The sequence below is a fragment of the Chlorocebus sabaeus genome, chromosome 20, assembly GCF_047675955.1.
Source record: "Chlorocebus sabaeus isolate Y175 chromosome 20, mChlSab1.0.hap1, whole genome shotgun sequence".
NCBI lineage: Eukaryota > Metazoa > Chordata > Mammalia > Primates > Cercopithecidae > Chlorocebus > Chlorocebus sabaeus.
The window spans coordinates 6,430,385-6,454,562 of record NC_132923.1 but is presented as its reverse complement, the minus strand read 5'-3'; the positions used below and the strand labels follow the sequence as shown (position 1 = coordinate 6,454,562).

Genomic DNA, 24,178 nt, shown 5'->3' with positions numbered 1-24,178 from the left:
TCTCCGCTTGTTTGCTTGGTCAGGCAGGGCGAGTACAACGGAAGGCTGGCACGACGCAGCCTTTGGCGGTGCACGGGCGTTCCTCCGCAGCCGCTGCTGCCCTAGCAACCTTTACGGTCACTGCCTGGATGTCCCCTAGTGTTCAGGGCAGCTGGGCCGCCGGCTTCAGGGAGATCGAGGGGAGTATCTCCGGGGACCAGGTCTGAGAGAGCCTAGCCGTCTAGAAGCTGCTTTCTGGAACTCAGTCAGAGGCTCCTGCTCTGTCCAACAGAGAAAGGTGGTTACCAGCAGAGAAGTTCCCAGTTTGACACCCTTACTACCTTTTCCCTTTTCTAGGGGCAAGCCAGCCCCCACCCACTTCCTTGTTATGAGGAGGCAACCCCAGCTTTTCTCCTGGAATTGGGGATTGAGCTGGCTGACATTGGTGGGAGGTGGTAAGGAGCTGGGTGGGTGAGCTCTCCTCTTTCCATTTTTACCATTCCTTTCCCCAGAACCCCTTGATTTGGATCTGGGAAATGGGACCCCCTCCTGGATTTTCTCTCTCCACTCCCATCTCCCTCTCCAACCCGGGGCGGGGAGTCAGGGCCCTTGCTGAGAAACCCTCCTCCCTTTGGTACACAAAGCTGGGAGGAATCTTCAGCATTCTGCAGGACTCTGACATTCTGCAGGAATTGGTTACAAAATACTGAAGTACTTTTTAGCAGCTGATGAAACCTATGGGAGTATGCAGTGATGACTGGCCTGGAGGTACTCAGGCATCACATGGTGATGGCTGGAAAATACTTGAATATTACATATGGCTATCATGGCCAGCAAGACATCTAGAAGAGGGGAGGAACTGCGAGAAAATCCTCCTCCTGTGGCCTGGGGTTTACAGGGTGGACAAGGAACCCTGGCCCCATGCAGTGATGGGCTGGAAGGTATCAAGGTGAGGATCATCAATGTCTGGAAGTTACTTGAGCAGCTTGCAATAATTGGCACTGAGTTACTCGTGTATCTTATGGTAATCAACGGGAAGGTACTCAATCTCTCTAATAGCTCCAGGGAGACCAGGAGTAGAGGAGATGGCCTTGTCTTGGTCTGGGCCTATGTCTCTGCATGATGGGAGGGGGCATGAGAGACAGGCTGCCAGTCTTAGTCCAGTTCTCTCATCACCCTGGGCCTTCAAACTGGGGTCCAGACTCCCGAGTGCTTGCCATCAGGGCTCGCATTTCCCAACTCCTTCCAAGTCCCAAGTGGGTCCAGCAGGGTAGGGATGGAGTGGTAGGGGAAGTGGACAGGCCAGGACTGGGGACTAGGAGGCATGCAGGGTGGCAAGCTGAGATGTCCCCCTGGGTGGGGTTGCAGCCTGACACCCCCTCCTCACTGCCTGCACAGCGCCTCCCTCCTCCCTCACCCGCAGAGCTAACGAGGAGATAATGGACTCGAATAGACAGATTGATTATGAATCCAAACGAATGAGGCAGCTTTGAGCACGCTGGCCTGACAGCTCACACACACCCTGCCAGCCCACCGCATTCTCACTCCCTCCCTGGGTCCCTACAGTTTGAAACCTTCTGGGCAGGGGCTGGGGGATGGGTAGAACAGGCACCTGGCCTCCCTTGTAGTCAGTGGAGGTTACTTTCTAGGTCTCCACTAAGTCCACAGGGAAACTTAGGATCTGATCCTGGCTGTCCTGGTGGGGCCAAGGCTGGAAAGGGAGGAAAGGAGGAAGGGAGGGGTCACTTAGGCTGGTCCTGGTTCCTATAAGGTAGGGAAAGTTAGAGGGTAGAGGGGGAGAGTTCTGAGAACCGGCAGTGAGTCAGGGGCCCCTGGCATGTGTTTTGTGGGGTGGGGGGGCACACTAACATGTCACTGCAGGGCAGCTGAGTTCTCAGGAACTCCCTGGTACGTCAGATCCAGCAGTCAGGCAGGGCCCAGGGCATCAGCCGTCCCCTAGACCTGAATGCCTACTCATTCTTCTTTCGTTCTTGTCTGTCTTGCTTTCTGTAGCTATCTGTCCTTATCTATCTGTCTCGCTGTCTCCCTTCCCTTATCTGTCTTCCTTCTTACTTGTCACTATCTCTCTGACAGTGTCTTCCTGTCAGTTTCTCTTTCAGTGTCTCTGTTTCACTCTCTCTTTGTTTTTCTGCCCTTCTGCCCCCACCCTCCTCATTGAACCTTTCCATCTTTCTCTCTCTCTCTCCCTCTCTCTCTCTCTCTCTCTCTCCCTCTCTCTCTCTCTTGCTGTCTCTCGTTGTGTAAGTCAGCCAGTCTGTGCCTCTTCTCCCCTTCCCAACATTTTGACTGCACCCTCTCATTGCTCCTCTCCTCTTTCCTGGGTCCCTCCTTGGGGTCCCTGACTGATAGCCTCTAAGCCTCTTGCTTGATCTGCTGAAAAGGTGGTAGGGGAGGTTTCGGTGGAGTAGGGGTTGCTGCTTGGGTGTGGAGAGGGGCCAGAGGCTATGGGGGTGCAGAGATGTTTGTGTGTGTATATGTGTGTGTGTGTTTGTGTAGTACAGGTGAGCCCGGGCAGTGGCCCTTGGGTGGGCACGTTTGGGAACATACATTTGCATGAGCACAGGCTTTGTCTGTGCTGGGTGGGGTAGTGGCAGGGATGAGCCTTGACCCTTTGTGGTAGCAAGTGTTTCAGTATAACCTCCCATTGGTGAGCGTGTGCCAGGCATGCCTGATATAAAAGCAGAACAACAATGTGAGAATGGACTTGTGTGTGTGCACGTGAGAGGTGGGTGTGAGCTTTGTTTCTGTGTGTCCATGTATGAGCCTCTTCCTGAAGGCACATGTGCATGTGCATGGCGTCATCTGTGCAGATGCTTATGCCTCTGCGTGTGTGCATGTGCATACCTGGGTGTGTGCATGTGTGCAAGAGGTATGTGAAAGTGTGCATATGTGTGAGTGTCTGGGGATCCATACATGTGTGCGCTTGTGTGTTCATGCACACATGTTCATGTGCATATGTATGCATTCGTGTGTGCATGCCATGTAAGTGTGTATGCAGGTCTGAACAGGTGCATATGCGTGTGGCTGTGATGTGCATGTGGCATGTGCCTGTGTCTTGTGAGGGAGCAGGTGGGTCGGCATGGGAACTCAAGTGTGGGCCTGAGCCCTGTGACTCCCATCCCCTCTCCCCACAGCTACATCGAGAACCAGCAGCATCTGCAGCATCTGGAGCTCCGTGACCTGAGGGGCCTGGGGGAGCTGAGAAACCTGTGAGGAAAATGGGGACTGTGGGTGTGGAGCTCAGCGTGGGCCTGGGGGAGACCAGAAGGTCAGGGAGGGCTCAAGGGTCTGAGGGCCTGGGAGGACCTGAGAGGCTGAGGACTGAGGGACTGGGAGAGGTCAGGAAGCTCAGGGCTTTGAGGGGTCTAGGGTAGTTGAGGAAGCAATGAGGGGCCTGAGGAGGGGTAGGAGTTCAGCACAGGGGACTGGGAGGCTGGGATGGGCAGGGAGGGCCAGGGGCCCAGAGTAGCTGAGACCTGGGGACTGATCCTCCTGCACCCCTCCCCAGCACCATCGTGAAGAGTGGTCTCCGTTTCGTGGCGCCAGATGCCTTCCATTTCACTCCTCGGCTCAGTCGCCTGTGAGTGTGGCCAGTGCTGGGCAGTGGGGATTGGGGAGGACACCCAGACTTGGGCTGCTAATGGGCTTGGCTCTCCCCGGGGAATGATTGTGAGACACCCAAGCCTGGTCAGGGAAGTCACCTCACCCATTCTCCTGGGGCTTCCTCCCATCTCCCTCAGGGATGGCATGCTCTTGCCCCCGCCAGCTAGAGGTCCTCCTTGCCATCTCACTTCCATGGTCCATGCTGCAAGGATACTTCTCAAAGGTGCCTGCCCCATCTTTCTTCCCAAGGCTCAGATACACACCAGTGCAAAGGGAGCAAGCGTCAGGAGCAGGACTCCTGTGTTCTGGCTGGGACTCCATTTCCCAGGGACGCATTGACTTGGCTCCTAGGACATCCTGGGAGCTGGGGTGTTAGGTCTGCCACTTGTCACCCTCCTCATTCTCGGGAGTCATAGCTATCCCTCCTGTAGAGCAGCGGACCTCAACTTTTTTGGCACCAGAGACTGGTTTCATGGAAGACAATTTTACCACAGATGGTGCGGGAGGGGAGGATGATTTCAGGATGAAACTGTTCCACCTCAGATTATGAGGCATTAGTTGGATTCTCAAAAGGAGCGCACAACCTAGATCCCTCGCATGCGCAGTAGTTCACAGAATCTAATACTGCTGTTGATGTGACAGGAGGCGGAGCTCAGGCGGTAATGCTCACTCACCGCTGCTCACCTCACGCCATGTGGCCCGGTTCCTAACAGACCACATATTTACCCTGTTTATAGCCCCTCTTCCTCGCTGTCCCTCTCTTTTTCTTTAATTTATTTTTTAAGAGTCAGGGTCTCCCTCTGTTGCTCAGGCTGGAGAACAGTGGCACTATTTACCCATCTGTGGCCTGAGAATTGAGGACCCCTGCTGTAGGACACAGAGGGTCATGGGATGGGCAGGAGAGACCATCAGAGTCCCTGGCAGCCCCTCCCTGGCCTTCTGAGGGCGGGAGTTCAGCTCCCCTGTCCCCCAACATGAACAGGCGGAGAGATGGGAAGGATGGTGGGGCTGACATTCATGGAGTTATGCGGGGTCCTCTACACTCTGCTGCGTCCAGCAATTTAACAAGGCAAAATAAAGTGATGTCGTATCACCATCTATGCACCGGGGCTTCAGTTAAAAACGTGTTCAATGACACTTCACGGTACTTATGTCAATGAATCTTCACAATCAACCTGGTGAGAGAGAGAGTGTTCTTGTCCCCATTTCATAGATGAGAATTCTGAGAATCAGAGAGGTTGAGTTTCTGGACTGAGGTCACATAGTTGTAAGTGGCAGGATAGAACTTACACCCGCTCTATCTGGCTCTAGAGTGGGTTGTGTCTTTGGCCCCTATGTGGTGGTACCTCTCCAACCCAGCCACCACAAATTCTAGGTTGACTAGGAAAAGAGAGGGGTCAGGATAGGCCCCTCAGAGGCAGAGGGTCCCAGCAGCAGCAGCCTGGCAAAGGGCACAGGGCACTGGGGCTCCTACATCATTTTCCTGTGTGGCCAGGCCCCTGCTGGGCTCACTTTTTCCATCCCTACAACGAGGGGGCTGGGGGTGTGGGTCCTTTCCTGCTTGACCTTTTAGTCACTGAAGAGGGCCTGGAAGGCGGAGGTGGAGGGGAACTGAGGAAGTGCGTTGAGTTCCTTGTGGTCAGGTAGGGTCAAGGGAGTGTGGCAACCTCAATCCTCCCCCTCTTCCTCTGGCCCCATCCTGGGCTCTGTGGGGAGGGGAGCACAGATGGAGCCCTTCCCCCAGCTGTGGCCTCAGCACTTTGCCAGCTGGGGCCAAAGCAGTGGGGGAGGGAGGAGCGGCTGTTCCCTCAGATCCCCCTCCCTGGGGTCTGGAGAGGGGGCTAAGTAGGGTTAACCCTTGTTGTCCCAGGGAAAGGAGTGGGACTCAAAAAGCCCTCCACCACGCCCCCCCATCCATCCACACACACTGCCTTCAAGGGCTTGTTCTGGCTGCCTAGACTGGGGAGGGGGAGCCAGATGTCAACTTCTTTCTCGGCTCCTCCCCTCCCTCACTCTGGGTCAGAGTGAGGTCGGGTCACTCAAGGGGTCTGTCTTGCTGTGTCTCCACGCCCGTAGGAATCTCTCCTTCAATGCTCTGGAGTCTCTCTCCTGGAAAACTGTGCAGGGCCTCTCCTTACAGGAACTGTGAGTGGGGGCACTTCCAGGGACAAGAGCACCAAGTGTGTGTGTGCCTGCGTGCACTTGGATCTGTGGGATGGCATTGGGTCACTGTGTCTGTGTGGCACTGCTGGGGGGTCTCTTTGGGGACTATGTGCATGCCAGTGAAACCCCCATCAAAGCAGGGGCTGCAGGACCACCCATTAAGGGGGCTACTGCGCTGGGGAGCTGGCCTGGATGACTGTGTGTGTGCTGGGCCTGGCTGAGCAGATCACAGGCCCACTGTGTGTCCACGGCACATCTGACAACATTCCCAGGGCACCCTGCACAGGGGTGAGTGAGGCAGCAGGGGTCCATGTGTACCTGGTGGGCACCTAAGGCCTCTGGGTCACTCTGGGAGGCTGTGCCCTTCCCTCCTTGTCACCATACTGAGAGCCCTTGCCTGGTTTCTCATCCTGGGGAGCCTGGGGTGAGGGAGCCCCATGCATCCCTCAGCCATGAACTGTCTTGTCTTCCACTTTCTGCATTCAATTTCTTTCATTTTTACATTATTTTTTCTTTTTGTGGAGTTGGGGTTTTGCCATGTTGCCCAGGCTGATCTTGAACTCCTGGGCTCAAGCTATCTTCCGCCTCAGCCTCCCAAAGTGCCAGGATAACAGGTGTGACTCACTGCGCCTGGCCTATTTCTTTTCTCTCTCCTTCCTTCCTTCCTTCCTTCCTTCCTTCCTTCCTTCCTTCCTTCCTTCCTTCCTTCCTTCCTTCCTTCCTTCCTTCCTTCCTTCTTTCTTTCTTTCTTTCTTTCTTTCTTTCTTTCTTTCTTTCTTTCTTTCTTTCTTTCTTTCTTTCTTTCTTTCTTCTTTCCTTCTTTCTCTCTCTCTCTCTCTTTCCTCCCCCCCCCCCCCTTGCTTTCTTTCTTTCCTTTCTTTTTTTGAGACGGAGTCTTGCTTTGTCATCCAGGCTGGAGTGCAGTGGCGCAATCTCAGCTCACTGCAAGCTCCGCCTCCTGGGTTAACGCCATTCTCCTGCCTCAGTTTCCCGAGTAGCTGGGACTACAGGTGCCCGCCACCACGTGGTCCTGGCTAATTTTTTGTATTTTTAGTAGAGACGGGATTTCACCGTGTTAGCCAGGATGGTGTTGATCTCCTGACCTCATGATCCACCTGCCTTGGCCTCCCAACGGCCTATTTCTTTGAATAACATCCTGTTACTGGAGTCAGATGGAAAGACCTCTGTGTCCTCCCTTTCACCTGTAGACCGTCCTCCTTGCTGCCTAACTGACTGCTCTCTCTTATCCCCGTGATCCCTCAGGCCCCTTCCTTGACTCACTTGGTATCCCCCATGCCCACCAGGGTCCTGTCGGGGAACCCTCTGCACTGTTCCTGTGCCCTGCGCTGGCTACAGCGCTGGGAGGAGGAGGGACTGGGCGGAGTGCATGAACAGAAGCTGCAGTGTCACAGGCAAGGGCCCCTGGCCCATATGCCCAATGCCAGCTGTGGTAGGTGCTGGGTGAGGGAGATGGTGTAAGGGGGCTGGGGAAAGAGACCCACCTGCCTGGGGGAGAGGGCACTGAGCAAGCACTGAAAAGGCCTGGGGAATGGGCATTGGCAAAGGCTGGGGGATACTGCCTGGGGTGACATTGCCTGGGCTCCGGGTCACTGAGGAGGGTGGGGGAAGGAGTAACCCTGCAGTAGAATTCTGGGGCCACTCCCAGCTCTAACACCCCTTGGCCCTCGGGCATCCTGGGTGGCTAGGTGTGCCCATGCTGAAGGTCCAGGTGCCCAACGCCTCCGTGGATGTAGGGGACGATGTGCTGCTGTGGTGCCAGGTGGAGGGGCGGGGCCTGGAACAGGCCGGCTGGATCCTCACGGAGCTGGAGCAGTCAGCCACAGTGATGGTGAGAAGCCCTTCGCCCGCAGCCTCCAAGAGGTCCAGGCAGAGCACAGGGGACAAAGACGGGGAAAGAGAGACACACTGTGGAGGAAAGAGACAACAAATAAGGAGCACACTGAGGCTGAGGGATGGACAGAGATGCTTTAGACCTACAGGGCTCAGGCCTATGCTGTGGGGCAGCCCAGGGCATGCACACCCTCCGGTTGGGCACTGACCCAGCAGGGACCCCAGGCTACACTTGAAGCCTCAGGACCCCTTTCTGGGAACATGGTGTTGGCTGCAAGGGAGAGGGTCACAGAAATCTTACATGTTGGAGCTGAGAGGAACCCAACAGACCATCTCTCCCATACATCCCTTTTCTTTCTTTCCTTCCTTCTTTCTTTCTCTCTTTCTCTCTCTTTCTTTCTTTCTCTCTTTCTCTCTCTCTTTCTCTCTTTCTTTCTTTCTTTCTTTCTTTCTTTCTTTCTTTCTCTCTCTCTCTCTCTTTCTTTCTCTCTCTTTCTTTCTCTCTCTGTCTCTCTGTCTCTCTCTCTCTCTCCTCCCTCCCTCTCTCCCTCTCTCTCCCTCTCCCTCTCTCTTTTTTTTTTGAGATGGAGTCTTGCTCTGTTGCCCAAGCTGGAGCGCAGTGCAGTGGCGCGATCTTGACTCACTGCAACCTCCGCCTCTCGGGTTCAAGTGATTCTGTGATTCTCCTGCCTCAGCCTCCGGAGTAGCTGGGAGTACAGGCATGCACTACCACCCCCAGCTAATTTTTGTATTTTTAGGAGAGACAGGGTTTCACTACGTTGGCCACACTGGTCTCAAACTCCTGACCTCGTGATCCACCTGCCTCTGCCTCCTAAAGTGCTGGGATTACAGGCATGAGCCACTGTGCTTGGCCGATCACTTTTCTATATAATGAAACTGGGACCCAGGGAGGAGGCACAATATCAGTTTTACTGCATCTGGGATGAGTTCCTGGGGGCCTCGTGGTCTTTTTTTCTGGAGATTCTGAAAGGAGCATCCTCTTGGGCATGTGATGAACGCATTAGTAAGGGAGGCATAGGTCTGGCTCCAGCTCTCTCACTAATTAATTCTGGGAGTGACTTTCAGAAAAATCCCTTAATCTGCCTGCACTTTGGTTTTCTTATCTGTAAGCTGAGAAGGTGGACATGATGGCCTTCTGATGTCCTGCCTGCCCCTGGGCGTTCTCTGGCCTCTATCTCTGTTATCCAGACATGTCTTTGGACACCTTCCCAGGCCTTACCCTTTGTCCTTAGGCTGGCGATGGGCAGATGAGAGTAGCAACAGGGAACTCAGTTGGCCTTGCTGACGAGGTCGACAGCAGCTGACAATGGGCTGTGCCCACCCAAAAAGCTGGCTCACCTGGGCGGAGGAGTAGATATGAAGGGACCAGGAATGTGTGCCAAGGGGGCTGGGAGTGTGGTGTTTAGTTGGGGAGCCTTCACTTTGGTGGGAGAGTCAACCCCAGAATTGCTGGAGGCCCCTGGAACCATGTTGAGGAAGGAGCTATTGGGCGCTGAGCAGGAGACTTCAGACGTGGTGGAGGGACCACTAGCCACTGAGCGGATCCTCTCCCTCCAGACAGCAAAGCTGCCTAGAGTGAGTAAAAGAAAGGGGACCAGGCAGAGGCCATGCCCCTGCATGGAGAGACCTTAGATCAACTCTCTGTTTGGGGCGATTCTAGGATTTGCTTTCTCTTTGGGAGTCTTACATGTTTGCTACCATCTGTGTTTTCTAGAAACTATCTATACAAAAGTCACTCCCTACTGGGCACAGTGGCCCATACCTGTAATCCCAGCACTTTGGGAGGCCAAGGAGGGAGAATCACTTGAGACCAGGAGTTTGAGATCAGCCTGGGCAACAAAGCGAGACCCTATCTCTTAAAAAATAATTGCACCCTAACTGGGTTAAATGGAGGGAAGAGAGGCTGCTCTCCCTCAGTTAGGAGGATAAGGGTGGCAGAGCATCTCAAGAGGAAGAGTTATTGGCCTCATAGTAAGTGGAGGGGATGGGACAGCCAAGGGAAGCAGAGGGCAAGGCAGGGCTTCCCCTCAAGGTGGCTGGAACCCAAAGCTTACACAAAAGGCTGGAAACTCTACTGGAGCCTTTGAACTCACGTATTCCACTGGAAGCCTGGGGAAACCATACCTCCTCTGGCATGTGGTCAGAGGATTCCACATTTATGAAGTTTTCAGATAAATGAGATTTATCCACCACTTCATTATTTTCATCATTTTGTGAAAATCATTTTCTAAAGTGTCAGAAGATAATTTGTCCACCTCTTCAGCTTACAAAACAAACAAAAAAACCCCATGGTTCAGCAAGGCGAAGAATTGTTGTAAGATCATGTAACTTACACATGACAAATCCACAGTTTCCTAGGAAGAGAAACGCGATCTGATTCAATCCTGACGATGATTCAGAATCAAGTCACTTTGCCTGTCTAACCTCACCCATGGTCCTCGATCTGCTGCAGGAGGCGACGCTGCTGCTGTTGTTTCTAACTGCTGCTGTGCTATTCGCACCATCTCTTTGTTTCTGATCTTCCTTGGGCTGAGACTCCGTTTGTTAGAACTGTGTGTAAAACAGGAATGAATAGGTGGTGAGGTCCTAGTGGGGTCTCCAATGCGCGGTGTACAGATTTGGTACTTGGGATGCATGACATCCATTTAGCTGCTCAGATGGCTGGTCTTAGTTTCAGTTTGGGATATTTTGTGCCTATTTTGAGGTTATTGGTTATATTTTAGATTTTTCACATAATTAAATACGTGATCCAGGCGGGGTGCAGTGGCTCACGCCTGTAATCCCAGCACTTTGGGAGGCCGGGGTGGGAGGATCACTTGAGGCCCTGTTCAAGACCAGCCTGGGCAGAACAGTTAGACACCGTCGCTACAAAAATAAAACATAAAATTAAAAAAAATGTGATCCAGGAGATAGTCAATGAACAAACCTAAAGGAGGAAGGACATTCTCTGCTACATTCTCTCCGACCCCTTTCTCCCTCCTCTTCCCTCCCAGCCCTCCTTTCCTATCCATCTGGAGTCAGAGGGGCTTTCCAAAGACATCAGCCCCAGCCCCGAGCTGGCTAAAGCTCCTTCTGATTTCCACCTCTCTTTCCTGATCTAGAAATCTGGGGCTCTGCCGTCCCTGGGGCTGACCCTGGCCAATGTCACCAGTGACCTCAACAGGAAGAACGTGACGTGCTGGGCAGAGAATGATGTAGGCCGGGCAGAGGTCTCTGTTCAGGTCAACGTCTCCTGTGAGTCTCAGTGGCAGCCCCTGCACCCAGCCCCTACTCATCTCTTCTTCCCTCAAAAGAGGGTGTAGGGTGGGGGCTGGAGGAAAGGGTGGGATGTGTGTCTCCACAGCTGCTCCCTCCCAGCTGTTTCCAGATTCCCATGAAAACCTGATCCTTCGGGGGAAGTCCTGGGGGCTCGTCAAGGCCAGAGGGACAGAGATGGATTTCTTTCTGGCCCCCTGCCCAAGCCTTGCTACCTGAGGCCCTCAACACCAGATGCCCGGCTGTTCCCACTGCTCCGAAGTATTTTTTCACGCCCGTCCCTCATCGGGTCCTTCTTCCCGCATCCTAGTTTCAAAAGAGGAAATTGTCCTCCTGAGTTCCTCTTTAGGCTCACTGCCTAATTTCTCTAGGTCAGCCAACAAATTACCTTAAATTTTCTACTTTACATCAGTTTTCTTCTTTTATTGTGAAATGTACATAGAAATGTGCAAACAATGTATATACTTTAAACAATAACTACTCTTACCAGCACCACGGAAGGCCCCCGCCCCCGCCACCCAACACCTCTCCCTATTCGCAATCCCATCGCACTCTCCCATCTCATGTTGACTTTTGTCAGGACAACCATTTCCTTGCTTTTAAAAATAATTTTTCTCAAATATGCTTTCCTATCGGTATCATTTAGTTTTGCCTGTTCTTGTACATTATATAAATGGAATCATACTGCGTGTATTATTTGGTATCCGGTTTCTTTCTCTCAACATTATATTTATAAGATTCATTCATGTTAATGGGAGTCACTGTATGTAGCTCACACAATTCATTGCTAAATAGTATTCCTGTGTATAAATGCTATATTATATATATGTATGTATTTATTTATGCATACATATACTTTTTTTCTATCATTGAGGGGCTTTTGCTGTTACCAGATTGGGTCTATTTCAAACCCATACCTTTTTCAAAAAGTGCGTGTCTGTGTGTATGTGTGTGTCTGTGTGTGTGTGTTTGAAGAGATGGGGTCTCAGCCTGTTGCCCAGGCTGGAATGCTTTGGGATCATAACTCACTGCAGCCTTGAACTCCTGGCCTGAAGCGATCCTTCCACCTCGGCACCCTGAGTAGCTGGGATTACAGGAGCAAGTCACTGTGCCTGGCTTTTCCCCCAAATTTAACTGTGTATATTTTTAGCTTGTTTGATTGTTAGGCCCCCTGACCCATCTTCTTCAGCTTGGTTACACTGACTTTTTCTAGATTCTTTACACCAAAGACTCCATGTTTAATTGTCATAAGCTGGTACCCCACTTCTGTGGGGCTATGACTTATTTATGGCCCACCACTTACAGGCTTTAAGCCTCTGCATTTTATATGCCTGCTGCCTGATTTATTTAACATGTATTGTCAACTTTCTTCAAAACGTCTCTCCTTGGTGAATTTCCTAGGGCCTGCTGACCTGTTTCTCCCAGGCCTGCCCTTTGATTTCGGGTTCTACTTGCTTTGCCCCTGGACTTGTCGGGTGTGTGCTGGGCTTCCTCCAGCTGCGCCCTGACCTCCTGCTGTTGCTCTTTCTGGCCCACAGTCCCGGCCAGTGTGCAGCTGCACACGGCGGTGGAAATGCACCACTGGTGCATCCCCTTCTCTGTGGATGGGCAGCCGGCACCATCTCTGCGCTGGCTCTTCAATGGCTCCGTGCTCAATGAGACCAGCTTCATCTTCACCGAGTTCCTGGAGCCGGCGGCCAATGAGACTGTGCGGCATGGGTGTCTGCGCCTCAACCAGCCCACCCACGTCAACAACGGCAACTACACGCTGCTGGCTGCCAACCCCTTGGGCCAGGCCTCCGCCTCCATCATGGCTGCCTTCATGGACAACCCTTTCGAGTTCAACCCCGAGGACCCCATCCCTGGTGCGAGGGCTATCCTGAACCCTGCTCCCACTTCTGGGCTCCACCTGGGTTACAGCCAACTTCCTGCTATAGCCCTTACCCCAGAAATTGGAGTGCCTGGTTCGGGACAGAAAGGAGTCTGGAGTCCTGGTGTCCAGCTGTTCTGGCCTCCTTACCCTCTCCCCAAGCCAGGACTCCTGAACTCCTGAGCTATTCCATCCTTGTAGGCTGGCTGAGGAGACAGCCATGCACCAGGGCATCATGGCCCAGCTGGAAAAGGGTCACATGCATTTTCTCCCTTGAGGCCCAGCAGCCCACCTCCATCCCCCCTCACCCCATGAAGGAATGAGTCCCAGAATAGGTAGGGGACTCACTGTTTTCCTTCTCCCTCTGACTGCTTTCTCTCCTCCCTCCTGCTGCAGTCTCCTTCTCGCCAGTGGGTAAGTAGCCCAAGGTGGAGGGTAGGTTCTGCCTGGTCTCTGGACCCGAGGCTAGGGCAAAGGGTACAGCTGACCTGATCCCTGAGAGGCCAGCTGGGGCCAGGGTTGGGGGGTTACCGGAGGCGACAGTGTGCACCAAGGCTCACCCTTCCTGCCTTGTGTCCCCACAGATACTAACAGCACATCTGGAGACCCGGTGGAGAAGAAGGATGAAACACCTTTTGGGGTGAGATAGGAAGTAGAAGCTTGTGCAGACTCTGGGACCGGGAGGCTGGGTAGAGGCTCATCTGCACGTCATTTCTGGTCAGAGCAGGGAGGTCACTACCATCTGGCCTGAGCTCTGACTGCCACCCTCACAGCCACTGCAGGGGTCCCCAGGGGAGGATGAGGCAGGTCTGGACGCCTGGTTCTGGGCTCCCATGCAGGATGAAAAAATGGCTTGCTACGGGCGGCTCTGAGAGTGCAGAAGAAACCCCTGGATCTAACCACCCCTGCCTCCCACCAGGTCTCGGTGGCTGTGGGCCTGGCTGTCTTTGCCTGCCTCTTCCTTTCTATGCTGCTCCTTGTGCTCAACAAATGTGGAAGGAGAAACAAGTTTGGGATCAACCGTGAGTCGAGGCTGCAGAGGGCTGTCTGTCTGTCTGTTCTCCTGGCTTTGTTTCCTACTGGCTCTTCTTGACTCTGTCTCTGTCTGGGGGGCTGTGCACATGGGAGTTCTAGAGCGTGTGAGTGTGTTTGGGGTATAAATGAAGGCCTGGCTGTGAGGCTTGTGTGAGTGTGTGTGTGAGTGTGTGTCGGGCTGGTGCTGAGGTAGTTTCAGAGGCGGCAGCTGCTAATTGGTGGCTGGATTGTAGTCAAGCACTAAGTGGGTCTGGGAGGTCTGGGCTCTGTGGGGCGGGGGAGTTCTTTGGTGCCCATGGGGCCACGGGTGGGACAGAAGCCAGCACAGGGAGAGGCGGTGGTGCTGTCTTCCCCGTGCCTGCTGTCTCGCTCCCTAGCTCCTCAGTCTCTCCCCTGCAAGTTACAAGGTGGGGATGACCAGGCATCCTGCAGGCAAGGGTAGGCAGGGCCAAGATGTGGGCAAACCCCTCCATGTGGCTGTGTCTCCTCCCTAGGCCCGGCTGTCCTGGCTCCAGAGGACGGGCTGGCCATGTCCCTGCATTTCATGACATTGGGTGGCAGCTCCCTGTCCCCCACCGAGGGCAAAGGCTCTGGACTCCAAGGCCACATCATCGAGAACCCGCAATACTTCAGTGATGCCTGTGAGGGGCTATGCTGGGTCAAGGGCAGGGGCGAGTGTGTGTGTGTGTATGTGTATGTGTGTGTGTGTGTGTGTCTGTGTGTGTAGAAGCCCCTAGGCCATCGCCCTTACCCACCGAGGCCTGAACGATCCCTCCCTTTCTCCCACCCCTCCCCAGCCCTATTCCAGCCATAAGCCTATTCTCAGGCTGAGTCCAGCCCGGCTCTTAGCTGCAGCCCCTGCCCGGAGTCACAGCTAGCTCCTCACACCTTGTCCTGTCTGGGCAGATGCAGCCCCATACTATGACCTGGGGCTTGGTGAAGGGGCACAGGTTGAATTTTAGCCCCCATGCAGCCCCTTGTCTGGGCAGCCTTGTGCAGCACACAGCCCTGCCAAAACAGTCCTCCCCTACAACCCCAGCCCTCCCAAGATTGGGGTTCCCGTCTGACCCTGCAAGCCCCCTCAGGTGTTCACCACATCAAGCGCCGGGACATCGTGCTCAAGTGGGAGCTGGGGGAGGGCGCCTTTGGGAAGGTCTTCCTTGCTGAGTGCCACAACCTTCTGCCTGAGCAGGACAAGATGCTGGTGGCTGTCAAGGTGAGACCCTGCCCAGGGGGCACTGCTGGACTGGGTCCCACCCCCAGGAGCTCCATCACATCAGGACAGATTGGGGGAAGATGCAGAGGGCTGAGATGGCTGGAGGCTGGGGTGAGCGGGCTGCCCTGGATGAACAGCAGTGAGGGCTGGGCCCCCACTCAGCCCTGTGCCTGCCCCTTCCATCCAGGCACTGAAGGAGGTGTCGGAGAGTGCTCGGCAGGACTTCCAGCGCGAGGCTGAGCTGCTCACCATGCTGCAGCACCAGCACATTGTGCGCTTCTTCGGCGTCTGCACTGAGGGCCGCCCCCTGCTCATGGTCTTTGAGTATATGCGGCATGGGGACCTCAACCGCTTCCTCCGGTACCAGCACCTGGCCTCAGCGCTGGCCCCTGCCTCTGGGCCCCATCATCCCTTCCCTATAGACATCCCTGCTTGTCTTTCAAACCAAGGGGAGACACCAAGAAAGATCAGGAGGCACATTCCCATCCCCAAGGAGCTCTGAGATGGTAGAGGAGACAGACGTGTGAATGTAGGGGCGACTCTTGCAAAGGACAAGTGTCAGTAGTCAGGGACGTTGCGATGGCAAAGGCCGTGAGCTAAAATATTGGGGTGGGTGGGCTTTGCAGAGGATGTATGTGCATTTGTGTGTGGCACACAAAGGCCAGGCCTCTAAGGGTAGCAATTCAGACAACGACAATAACAACAGTAATGAACATTTATCAGGCACCTTCTATGTTCCAGGTGCTATGTTATATACTTTATAATTTATTATTATTGTATTTTAATGTATTTATTAGCGTTATTGTTTTAGAGATGGGGTCTTGCTCTGTTGCCTAGGCTGGAGTGCCGTGGTGGTGTAATAATAGCTCACTGCAGCCTCAAACTCCTGGGCTCAAGCAGTTGTCCCACCTTGGCCTCCCCAGTAGCTGGGACTACAGGTGCACACCACTGCACCTGACTCTACGATTCGTTCTTATTATGATTTTATGTGCTGGGACATATATATCTTGTACAATAATATAAATATGTATTTATTCTTTATGGCCTCCAAGCATATATTGCAATCTATACTTGAAGCAAGTTACAAAAAATTCATTTATTTGACTTCGGACAGAACAACTCTGATATGTTTATCTATTTGTGCTAATTTTAATAACTTCGAGAAATGTGCCTGTTTCACAGATAAGGCTTAGAGAGGTTCGGTGACTTGCCCAAGGGTACACAGGTAGTGAATGGCCCAGGGGTGATGTGACCCCAGGCAGAGCCCCTACTCTCAACCCCTGATGTGATGGTCACGTGTTCCCTCGGTCTAGTCCCTTGGTCATCTTCTGATGAGATTGCCCCTGGGAGGATGGGGCAGTGTTTGCAAGGCAGGGAGAAGACCAGGGTTTGGAATCAGCTGCCACTTATGAGCTGAGCCTTCTTTGCCGAGTAGCTTTCCCCTCACTTTCCTCACCAGTAAGAGGGACAGTGGAGGGCTGTGGTTCTGGATGAGCAAGCGCTGTGTGGTTGTCCAGCTGATGGTCATGATCTGGTCCCCAAACATTCCCTTGGGAGTGATGGGTCATTCATGCAGTCAGGTGGCAGGACTCAGCTAGGAGAGACCCCTGAGTCTTGGGCTTATCGTGTGGACCAGGAGGGAGCCCATGCAGGGTGTGGAGCAGGAGGCGAGGCCAGACCCAAGGTTGAGTGTGGAGGAGGATCGGCAGAGAGGAGCCCGAGAAGGCCAGGGAGGAGCCTCTCTCTTTGCTCCCAGACATGGCATAGGCTCAGTGCTGGTCTTGAGGACACAGGCTAGGGAGATACCACCATCTGGGGCCCAGGCTGTGGGAGATGAGGCTCTAACTGCTGGATGGAACACTGGGGGAATCAATGGAGGGAATCATTAATGCTCAGAGATGAGTCTGGAAGACTTCCCCTAGGAGGGACCATCTGTTCCTTCTCCCCTCCAAGCCTTTGTACTTCCAGTTCCCTCTGCCTGGAGCACTGGGCCTCCCTCCCTCCATAGAAAGATGGAGACAGACACACAGACTCTACCCCTCCCTGCCTCAGCCCCCTTCAAATGGCTTCAGGAGCTGAGTTTCAGTTTAGGTGTCCATTCCTCTAGGAAGCCTTCCCTGGCTTTTTCCATTCCCAACCGTGCCTGCTAGGTGCCCCTCACACTGCACTGCCATGACCTGCTTATCTGCATCATACTCTGCGCTGTAGCCCCAGTGCTTGGCACGTTGGAAATGTTTAACAAATGCCTCAACTAAATGAATGAGGAGAAGATTGGTTAGTAGGAAAGGGCATTCTTGGCAAAGTGATCGATTCAGGCAAAGGTTCAGGAGAAGGAACATTGGGGAATACAGATGAGTGACTAGGACTGACCCAAGTGTTCACTGTGGGGAGAAGGCAGGCATCCTGGACACCTTCAAAAGGAAGGAAGACCCTGTAGGAATGGCTGGTCACTGAGGGCAAAGGGGAGAGAGACAGGACAATCAAGGTCTCCCTGGTTTCAGGGTCTGCCTGGGTGGGGAGGGTCCCTTCCCTGAGGCAGGGTCAAGCTCAGGGAAAGACACTGAGCTGCAATTGGCAAGGGCTGAGTCTGACGTGCCTATGGCAAGGGATGTAGGGGCCAGTGGGCATCTGGAATTCAAGGAGCTGCCAGAGAGGAAGGCATGGATGTGGGAACCGTGAGCTGTCTCTGGTGGAAGCCCTGGAGGTGGGCACGCCTGTTCTGCTCCTCCATCCGGCTCCTCTGGACAGCTGCCTCTACTGTTCTCTCAATCCTCCACTACTAGGCCCCCAGTCTCCTCTCCCATCACACCTGGCTGCTGGGGATCACCTTCCTCAGGCTCCTGGGGATTCTGTCCTCCCAGCCTATCCCTACTCCTTTTCTTGTTCACAGATCCCATGGGCCTGATGCCAAGCTGCTGGCTGGTGGGGAGGATGTGGCTCCAGGCCCCCTGGGTCTGGGGCAGCTGCTGGCCGTGGCTAGCCAGGTCGCTGCGGGGATGGTGTACCTGGCAGGTCTGCATTTTGTGCACCGGGACCTGGCCACACGCAACTGTCTGGTGGGCCAAGGACTGGTGGTCAAGATTGGTGATTTCGGCATGAGCAGGGATATCTACAGCACCGACTATTACCGTGTAAGGGTCCTTTGTCCCCAACGCCTTCCCTGACTCCAAACTGTAGACTCCCTGGATCCCAAGACCACTGAGAGCCTGCCCTTGCTAGGATGCCTGCACGGGTCTGAGATTCACTGGCTCTAGTTTTCAACCTACCTCCTCGGCCCCCACTGGTGGGGATTCTGTCTCCTTGGCTATCCTGGTCGGAAACAGCACCCTTCAGTTTTTGCCTCTTAGCACTGAGAGGCACATCTGTTTGTTTATTTATTTAATTTATTTTTTTTGTTGAGACGAAGTCTCACTCTGTCGCCAGGCTGGAGTGCAGTGGCACAATCGGCTCACCGCAACCTCCGACTCCCTGGTTCAAGCGATGCTCCTGCCTCAGCCTCCCGAGTAGCTGGGATTACAGGCACCCACCATCACGCCCAACTAATTTTTGTATTTTTAGTAGAGATGGGGTTTCACCATGTTGGCCAGGATGATCTCAATCTCTTGACCTCAGCCTCCCAAAGTGTTGGGATTACAGGCGTGAGCCACCGCGCCTGGCATATTTATTTTTAATGATGGGGCAGGGGTGAGCTGTGCCTTGATGGGCTGTCCCAGGCGCCCCTGGAGTTGACGCAGCGCCCGCCCACGGCAGGTGGGAGGCCGCACCATGCTGCCCATCCGCTGGATGCCGCCCGAGAGCATCCTCTACCGCAAGTTCACCACCGAGAGTGACGTGTGGAGCTTCGGCGTGGTGCTCTGGGAGATCTTCACCTACGGCAAACAGCCCTGGTACCAGCTCTCCAACACTGAGGTCAGCCCTGGTCCATGGTCGCCCTTTGCTGGCTTCCCCCTCCCATGCCCCTTCAGGTCCCTTTTTCAGGGAACTCGGTTCCCCTTCCGCCCCTCCGCCACAGCCTGTTGGGGGTCCCTTTCCAGCGCCATGCCGACACTGTGTTCCGTCCACCCCGGCTCTGTTCTTCTCTTCCTCCCCTATTCTTGCCTTCACCCTACTGTCCTAAGCCCAGGCCCAGTTGGCCCCTGGGGGAACCTCAAAGTGCTTTGTACATGGAGCCCAGACCCCCATCTCTAGCTGCATTTTGTAGACCTAAGCAGGTATTATCAGAGTGGAAGGGACCAGCACGGGAAGAGGAGCCCAGCACAAGAAGGCCCAACGCTGCAGCAGGACGGCTGGAGGTTAGACTGTCAGAAGGACAGTCCTACCCCCTCCTCCTGCCCTCCTAGCTGGCCACAGCCCGAGCAGGCCCCAGGTGTTCTGTCTCCCAGAGCAGCTGCCCCCACCCCCTCCTTGGCTCGCAGCTGTCAGTTTCCATTTCTCCTCCTAATGCAGTCTGCTCCCTGGAGGCTGGTGGGGTGGGGAAGAGGGTTATAGATTTTAATTTTCTCAAGCACTGAGAGAAGAAATGGAATTAATGCCGCCCATAACCCAAGTCCTCTAATAGGGAGGGGGGAAGAAGGGGAAAAGAGGCTCCAGGCCCCTTCTCCAATCACTCCCTGCCACCCTTTCTCCTTCTTTGGATCCTTAACTGCTTTAGCAGTTCTTCCTAGAGTCTAACTTTGATCTTTCTTGCTGCAGTTTCTTTTTGGGAGAGCTAGTCCCACAGAGTGGTATCCACAGAAGAGAGAAGAAGTGGGGATTGCCCTCTTCTTGAAAATGAAAGCCAGCTATTTTTCAAGGCCTTTAACTGCAATTCTGCTCTATTTTCTTTTCTTTCTCTGGAACTGAGAGTCAGAGGGCCTTTCTCCTCCTCCTTTCAGCCCCCAACACTAAACTGATGGATTTGATAAATACCTCAGCCCCTCCCCTTCCTCAACCCACCTGGCAAGTCTTCTTAGCATCTGATCCCAGTTTTCTGGAAGCAATCCTACCCCAGCCCAAGCTTCCCAGAGTCAAGCCTTCATCCTTCTCACTTCTCAGTGTCAGAGCAGAAATGAATCTTGGGGTTCACTGTGTCCATTCAGGTTATTAGTGGCTAAGAAGCCCAGATGAGTGGTATGAGCTGCCTTGGGAGCCTCAGTGAGGGCACTGGGGTGGCCTCACTCTCTTGCCCCCAGCCTAGTGTGCTTTCTCCTCTGTCTCTCCGGTGGCCCCAGGCAATCGACTGCATCACGCAGGGACGTGAGTTGGAGCGGCCACGTGCCTGCCCACCAGAGGTCTACGCCATCATGCGGGGCTGCTGGCAGCGGGAGCCCCAGCAACGCCACAGCATCAAGGACGTGCACGCCCGGCTGCAAGCCCTGGCCCAGGCACCTCCGGTCTACCTGGACGTCCTGGGCTAGGGGGCCGGCCCAGGGGCTGGAGTGGTTAGCCGGAATACTGGGGCCTGTCCTCAGCATCCCCCATAGCTCCCAGCAGTCCCAGGGTGATCTCAAAGCATCTAACTCACCCTCAGCATGCGGGAGGGGACAGGTGGGGGCTGGGAGTAGAGGATGTTCCTGCTTCTCTAGGCAAGGTTCCGTCATAGCAATTATATTTATTATCCCTTGGTTGTGTCTCTTGCCAATTCTTGGGATGATGTCGTTCCAGGAGGGAGGCATTGGGATTCAGGTAAGGGGACAGCTCTCTGGGATCCTCCCCACTGAGGTTTCCCTCAGCTGCCTACCCCTACTCCATGGACCTGTCACTCTCACCTTTGACTATAGGTTGGATCCCAGTCCCATGGTCACCTGGCTCACCTGCTGTTGAGGCAGCCTCTGGTCAAACTTCCCAGACCTTGAGAGCCTAACTGCCGATCTTTGTAGTTCATGTTCAGGAAGGCTGGTGCTACAGTGGAAGGGGCGGAAGTTAGATGTACTGGTAGACAGGATGGGAGCATTGATGGGGTATCTTTCTTGTATTGGTGTGTCCAGGACAGAGCAAGCACGGAGCAGCAGATGAGAGAGAAACGTGTGTGTGTGTGACAGGAACAGGGAGGGAGTTGGACTAAGGATTGGTGGAGGCAGGACCCCTTATTCCTGTCCCTCTGTTACTCTTCTTAGCTCTAGGTGCTTTGATTAGCATCTGGAGGCCAGGGACTATGTAAAGTGGCTATTTCCTAAGGACAAAGCCATCTCCCTGTCTCATTCTGTCCAAGGGAGTAGGTGAGGTCTCCCCTCTCCTCTGTCTCTTGGAACACCACTGGCCTTAACTGAGTGGTCTGAGGCTCTGTCAACAGCACTAAGACTGGGCCCCATCAGGTCAGGGCGTCTGGGCCCTGTCTCCACCTTCCCTAACCCAAAGGCTTGCATTCCACCCAGAGCCAGGGAGGAACAGCTTCCCCGCCACCCTCAGCCCTATCACTTCCAATCACCTGTCCAGTTCCTGCAATAACACAAGCTTCCCATGGCTCCTCAGGGCTAATCACATGGCTATCTCATGTCCCTGGGTGCCAGTTCCACCCCACCCCCAGCCCCATGATTCAATCTGTGTCTTATCATCCCTAGGCCTAGCCCGGTGGTGTGTCTGTCTCTTGTCCAGGCTGGTTAGTGCTAATGGAGGACTGACCCAGGGCTGCAGGCTGATCGATGGGGGGACTAGGGTGTGTGTGTGTGTGGTTGGCCCCCAAGGGCCAAGTTCACAGGCCTTCCTCTCCTGCTGGGTATGGGTGGGGCTGGTGCCGCATCACCCCTATGAGGGAGGGCACTTAAAACAGGTGGAGCCATTGGGAGGAAAGGGCTTGGGAACATGGTGAGGGATGCAGAGTTGAGGGATCAGATCCAACAGGGGAGCCCAGGGACGGATGCAAAGGGAGAGACAGTGCAGAGAGAGACAGGGACAGGACGTACAGACATGGCGACATAGAGAGAGACTGCAGAGGGAGATGTAAAGACTGAGACATGCAGATAGAGAGAAAGATGGAGACAGACACACAGACATAGCCGGACACTCATGGAGACAGAGGGTGAGACCAATGCTGCAAACAGACACAGGTAGGGCAGTGGCTCAATCGAAGGAAGTCCAGGAGGACATCATGGACTCCCCAGGGGGCTTTCCACCTCACGTGCCCCCTCACCTCTGCCCTTTGAGCCTCTCTGCAGGGGCTAGGAGAGGATGGGACACCTAGACTTCGAGGCTCTGTGGGTAGAGACAGGAGGGGACCTGAGGTTCGCCCCATATAGAACAGGATTGGGGCATCACTAAAGAGCTGGTTTGGAGGTCAGGTAGCACCAGGCAGCTGCCAGGGCATGTGAACCATTTTCAAGGTTATCAGGCCTCAGACGTGAGGACATCAGAGGCTCTTAAACCGTAACCAGAGGTATTGTTGGAAAAACTGGGCAGGTGAGGTGAGGGATTCTGGGAATAAGGTTTGGACAGGCAAGGGAGAAGGAATTGGATATCTTTCATTGATCTGGGAGCAGGAGCTGGAGCCTGCCACTCCAATCCCTTCAGGTAGATCTGGCCCTGGGGCTTTGTCTTGATTGGTGAGGAGGGGGCTTGTACCCATATTTCCCTTCCCTGAAAGCACCCCATTCTCTCCCCTTCACTGATGGACACAGAAGTGCACATCTGTGTCCTAGCTGGCCTACTCCCACACAGCCTAGACACACATGTGCAAACACAGACACATGCACACACATACACAGACACAGAGCCCCCCTCCCCAATCACTCATAGCTGTTGGATTCCACTGTCATTAACAGTGCCCCCCTCCGCCCCGCTGTGGCCCTTGCCCCCTCCCTGTTAATTACCTCCTGGCTGTGCCAAGTCCATTAGCGGCCCCCACCCTGACATACCCCAGGGGCTGAGCACCAGCTGAGATGGATTGCTGCTGGGGGATCGATGGAATGGGGCCCCAAGGACCCCATTGGGGGCTGGGACCAGGACAACAACCTGAAGCTGTAAAGATTGGACATTTGGGTTCCCCCCAACCTGGCCCAGGCCCCTTCCTTTTCAGAGAGGGCTGTCTTGGTTGAAAGACAGAGGCTCAGAAAGGGTCGTGGGCACCTCAGGAACACCCAGCATTGAAGAAAGGAGCTGGAACTCTCCCGTCTAAGCAAGCCTCTGCCAGCTCCTCCGCATTTACTCTAGAAGGAAAGACTCAGTGGTGCAGAGACCAGACGGGCTCCCCAGGAGCCTCCAGCACTGGGATGGGGTCTCTAAAGAACCCAGGGGTGCAAGCCACCCTCAACCCCTTCAGCCTTCCTCAGGAGCCTCTGCCTCCTTCCTGCCCTGCTCCCACAGGGGCTGGTTTCCTGACAGGAGAGCAGAGCATCTGTCAGGCTTCCAGGAAAAGGACAGGCAGAGTGCTAGGACAGCCCTGGTGAAGAATGACCCAGCCTGTGCCCCCTTGGATCCCCAGGCCAAAGATAGAGCCTAGATAGAATTCCAGACAGAGGCCCTGGCCTTTCTAAGTACCAGCTGGAGAGAGCCTGTCTTGCCAAATTCCTGAAGCAGCATTGGACAAGCTGCCCAGCAGGGGTAGGGAAGGGGGATTCTTCTGGTAGGAGCCAGGACCCAGGAATCCAGACTTTCAGCCCGCTGCTTACTGAACTGCCAGGTGACTCAGGCAACTCAGGCACCCCTGGGATGCTGGGGAGTGAGGTGGCCCCGTTGCTCTAAACAGCAGTGCCCTCCCAGACTGTCTCTCTCTGTCTTCCACTCCCACCCCATTGCTGACGGACTCCCGTGCTAAGATGGAAAGTTTGAGCAGCAGTGGCTCTAGAGTGGTGGGCAGGAGGGAGATCTGGAGGCAGGAAAGAGAGACAAGACAGGCCAGAGCTGCAGGAGGAGCCCACACGGGGGCAAGGAGGGGCGGAGAGGAGAGGCAACCCAGACCCATGCAGTGACTCAGCCCTGCATGTGCAGGGAACAGAGAAGAAGGCAGAGAGCCTGAGATACAGGACGGAACCCAAGAGCCACAGAAGCAGAACCTCAGAGGCCATGCGCTTTCCATGAGCCCTGCTTCTAGTCCAGCCCTGGGGAGGAGAGGCTTTTGAGCCCACCTCCCACTGAATTGGGCCCCCTTCCACTTCTTAAAGGGCTATGTTTCCTGGTGGTTAAGCCTGTAGACTCTGGAATCTGATTGTGCCATTTACTAGCTGTGTGACACTGGGCAAGTTACTCAACCT

At 54.4% G+C, this 24,178-nt stretch overlaps 1 protein-coding gene across 3 annotated transcripts in view; it reads left to right on the top strand.

Moving 5' to 3' along the window:
* The window catches only part of NTRK1 (neurotrophic receptor tyrosine kinase 1), a 39,950-nt gene extending 19,333 nt beyond the window's left edge, over positions 1-20,617 (top strand). For 2 of the 3 annotated variants that reach the window (XM_073008267.1, XM_073008266.1), the window contains exons 2-16: positions 3,135-3,209; positions 3,509-3,580; positions 5,680-5,748; positions 7,071-7,216; positions 7,473-7,615; positions 10,740-10,872; positions 12,432-12,758; positions 13,348-13,403; positions 13,683-13,785; positions 14,293-14,439; positions 14,884-15,014; positions 15,202-15,374; positions 17,905-18,145; positions 18,765-18,923; positions 20,225-20,617. In XM_073008267.1, coding sequence (XP_072864368.1) covers positions 3,135-3,209; positions 3,509-3,580; positions 5,680-5,748; positions 7,071-7,216; positions 7,473-7,615; positions 10,740-10,872; positions 12,432-12,758; positions 13,348-13,403; positions 13,683-13,785; positions 14,293-14,439; positions 14,884-15,014; positions 15,202-15,374; positions 17,905-18,145; positions 18,765-18,923; positions 20,225-20,410 — 2,161 coding nt within the window. In that variant the 3' untranslated portion in view covers positions 20,411-20,617. Of the gene's footprint in view, positions 1-3,134; positions 3,210-3,508; positions 3,581-5,679; positions 5,749-7,070; positions 7,217-7,472; positions 7,616-10,739; positions 10,873-12,431; positions 12,759-13,159; positions 13,178-13,347; positions 13,404-13,682; positions 13,786-14,292; positions 14,440-14,883; positions 15,015-15,201; positions 15,375-17,904; positions 18,146-18,764; positions 18,924-20,224 lie in introns of all 3 variants that reach the window. The other variant, XM_007976705.3, reaches the window with a different exon arrangement.
* The last annotated feature ends 3,561 nt before the right edge of the window (positions 20,618-24,178 follow it).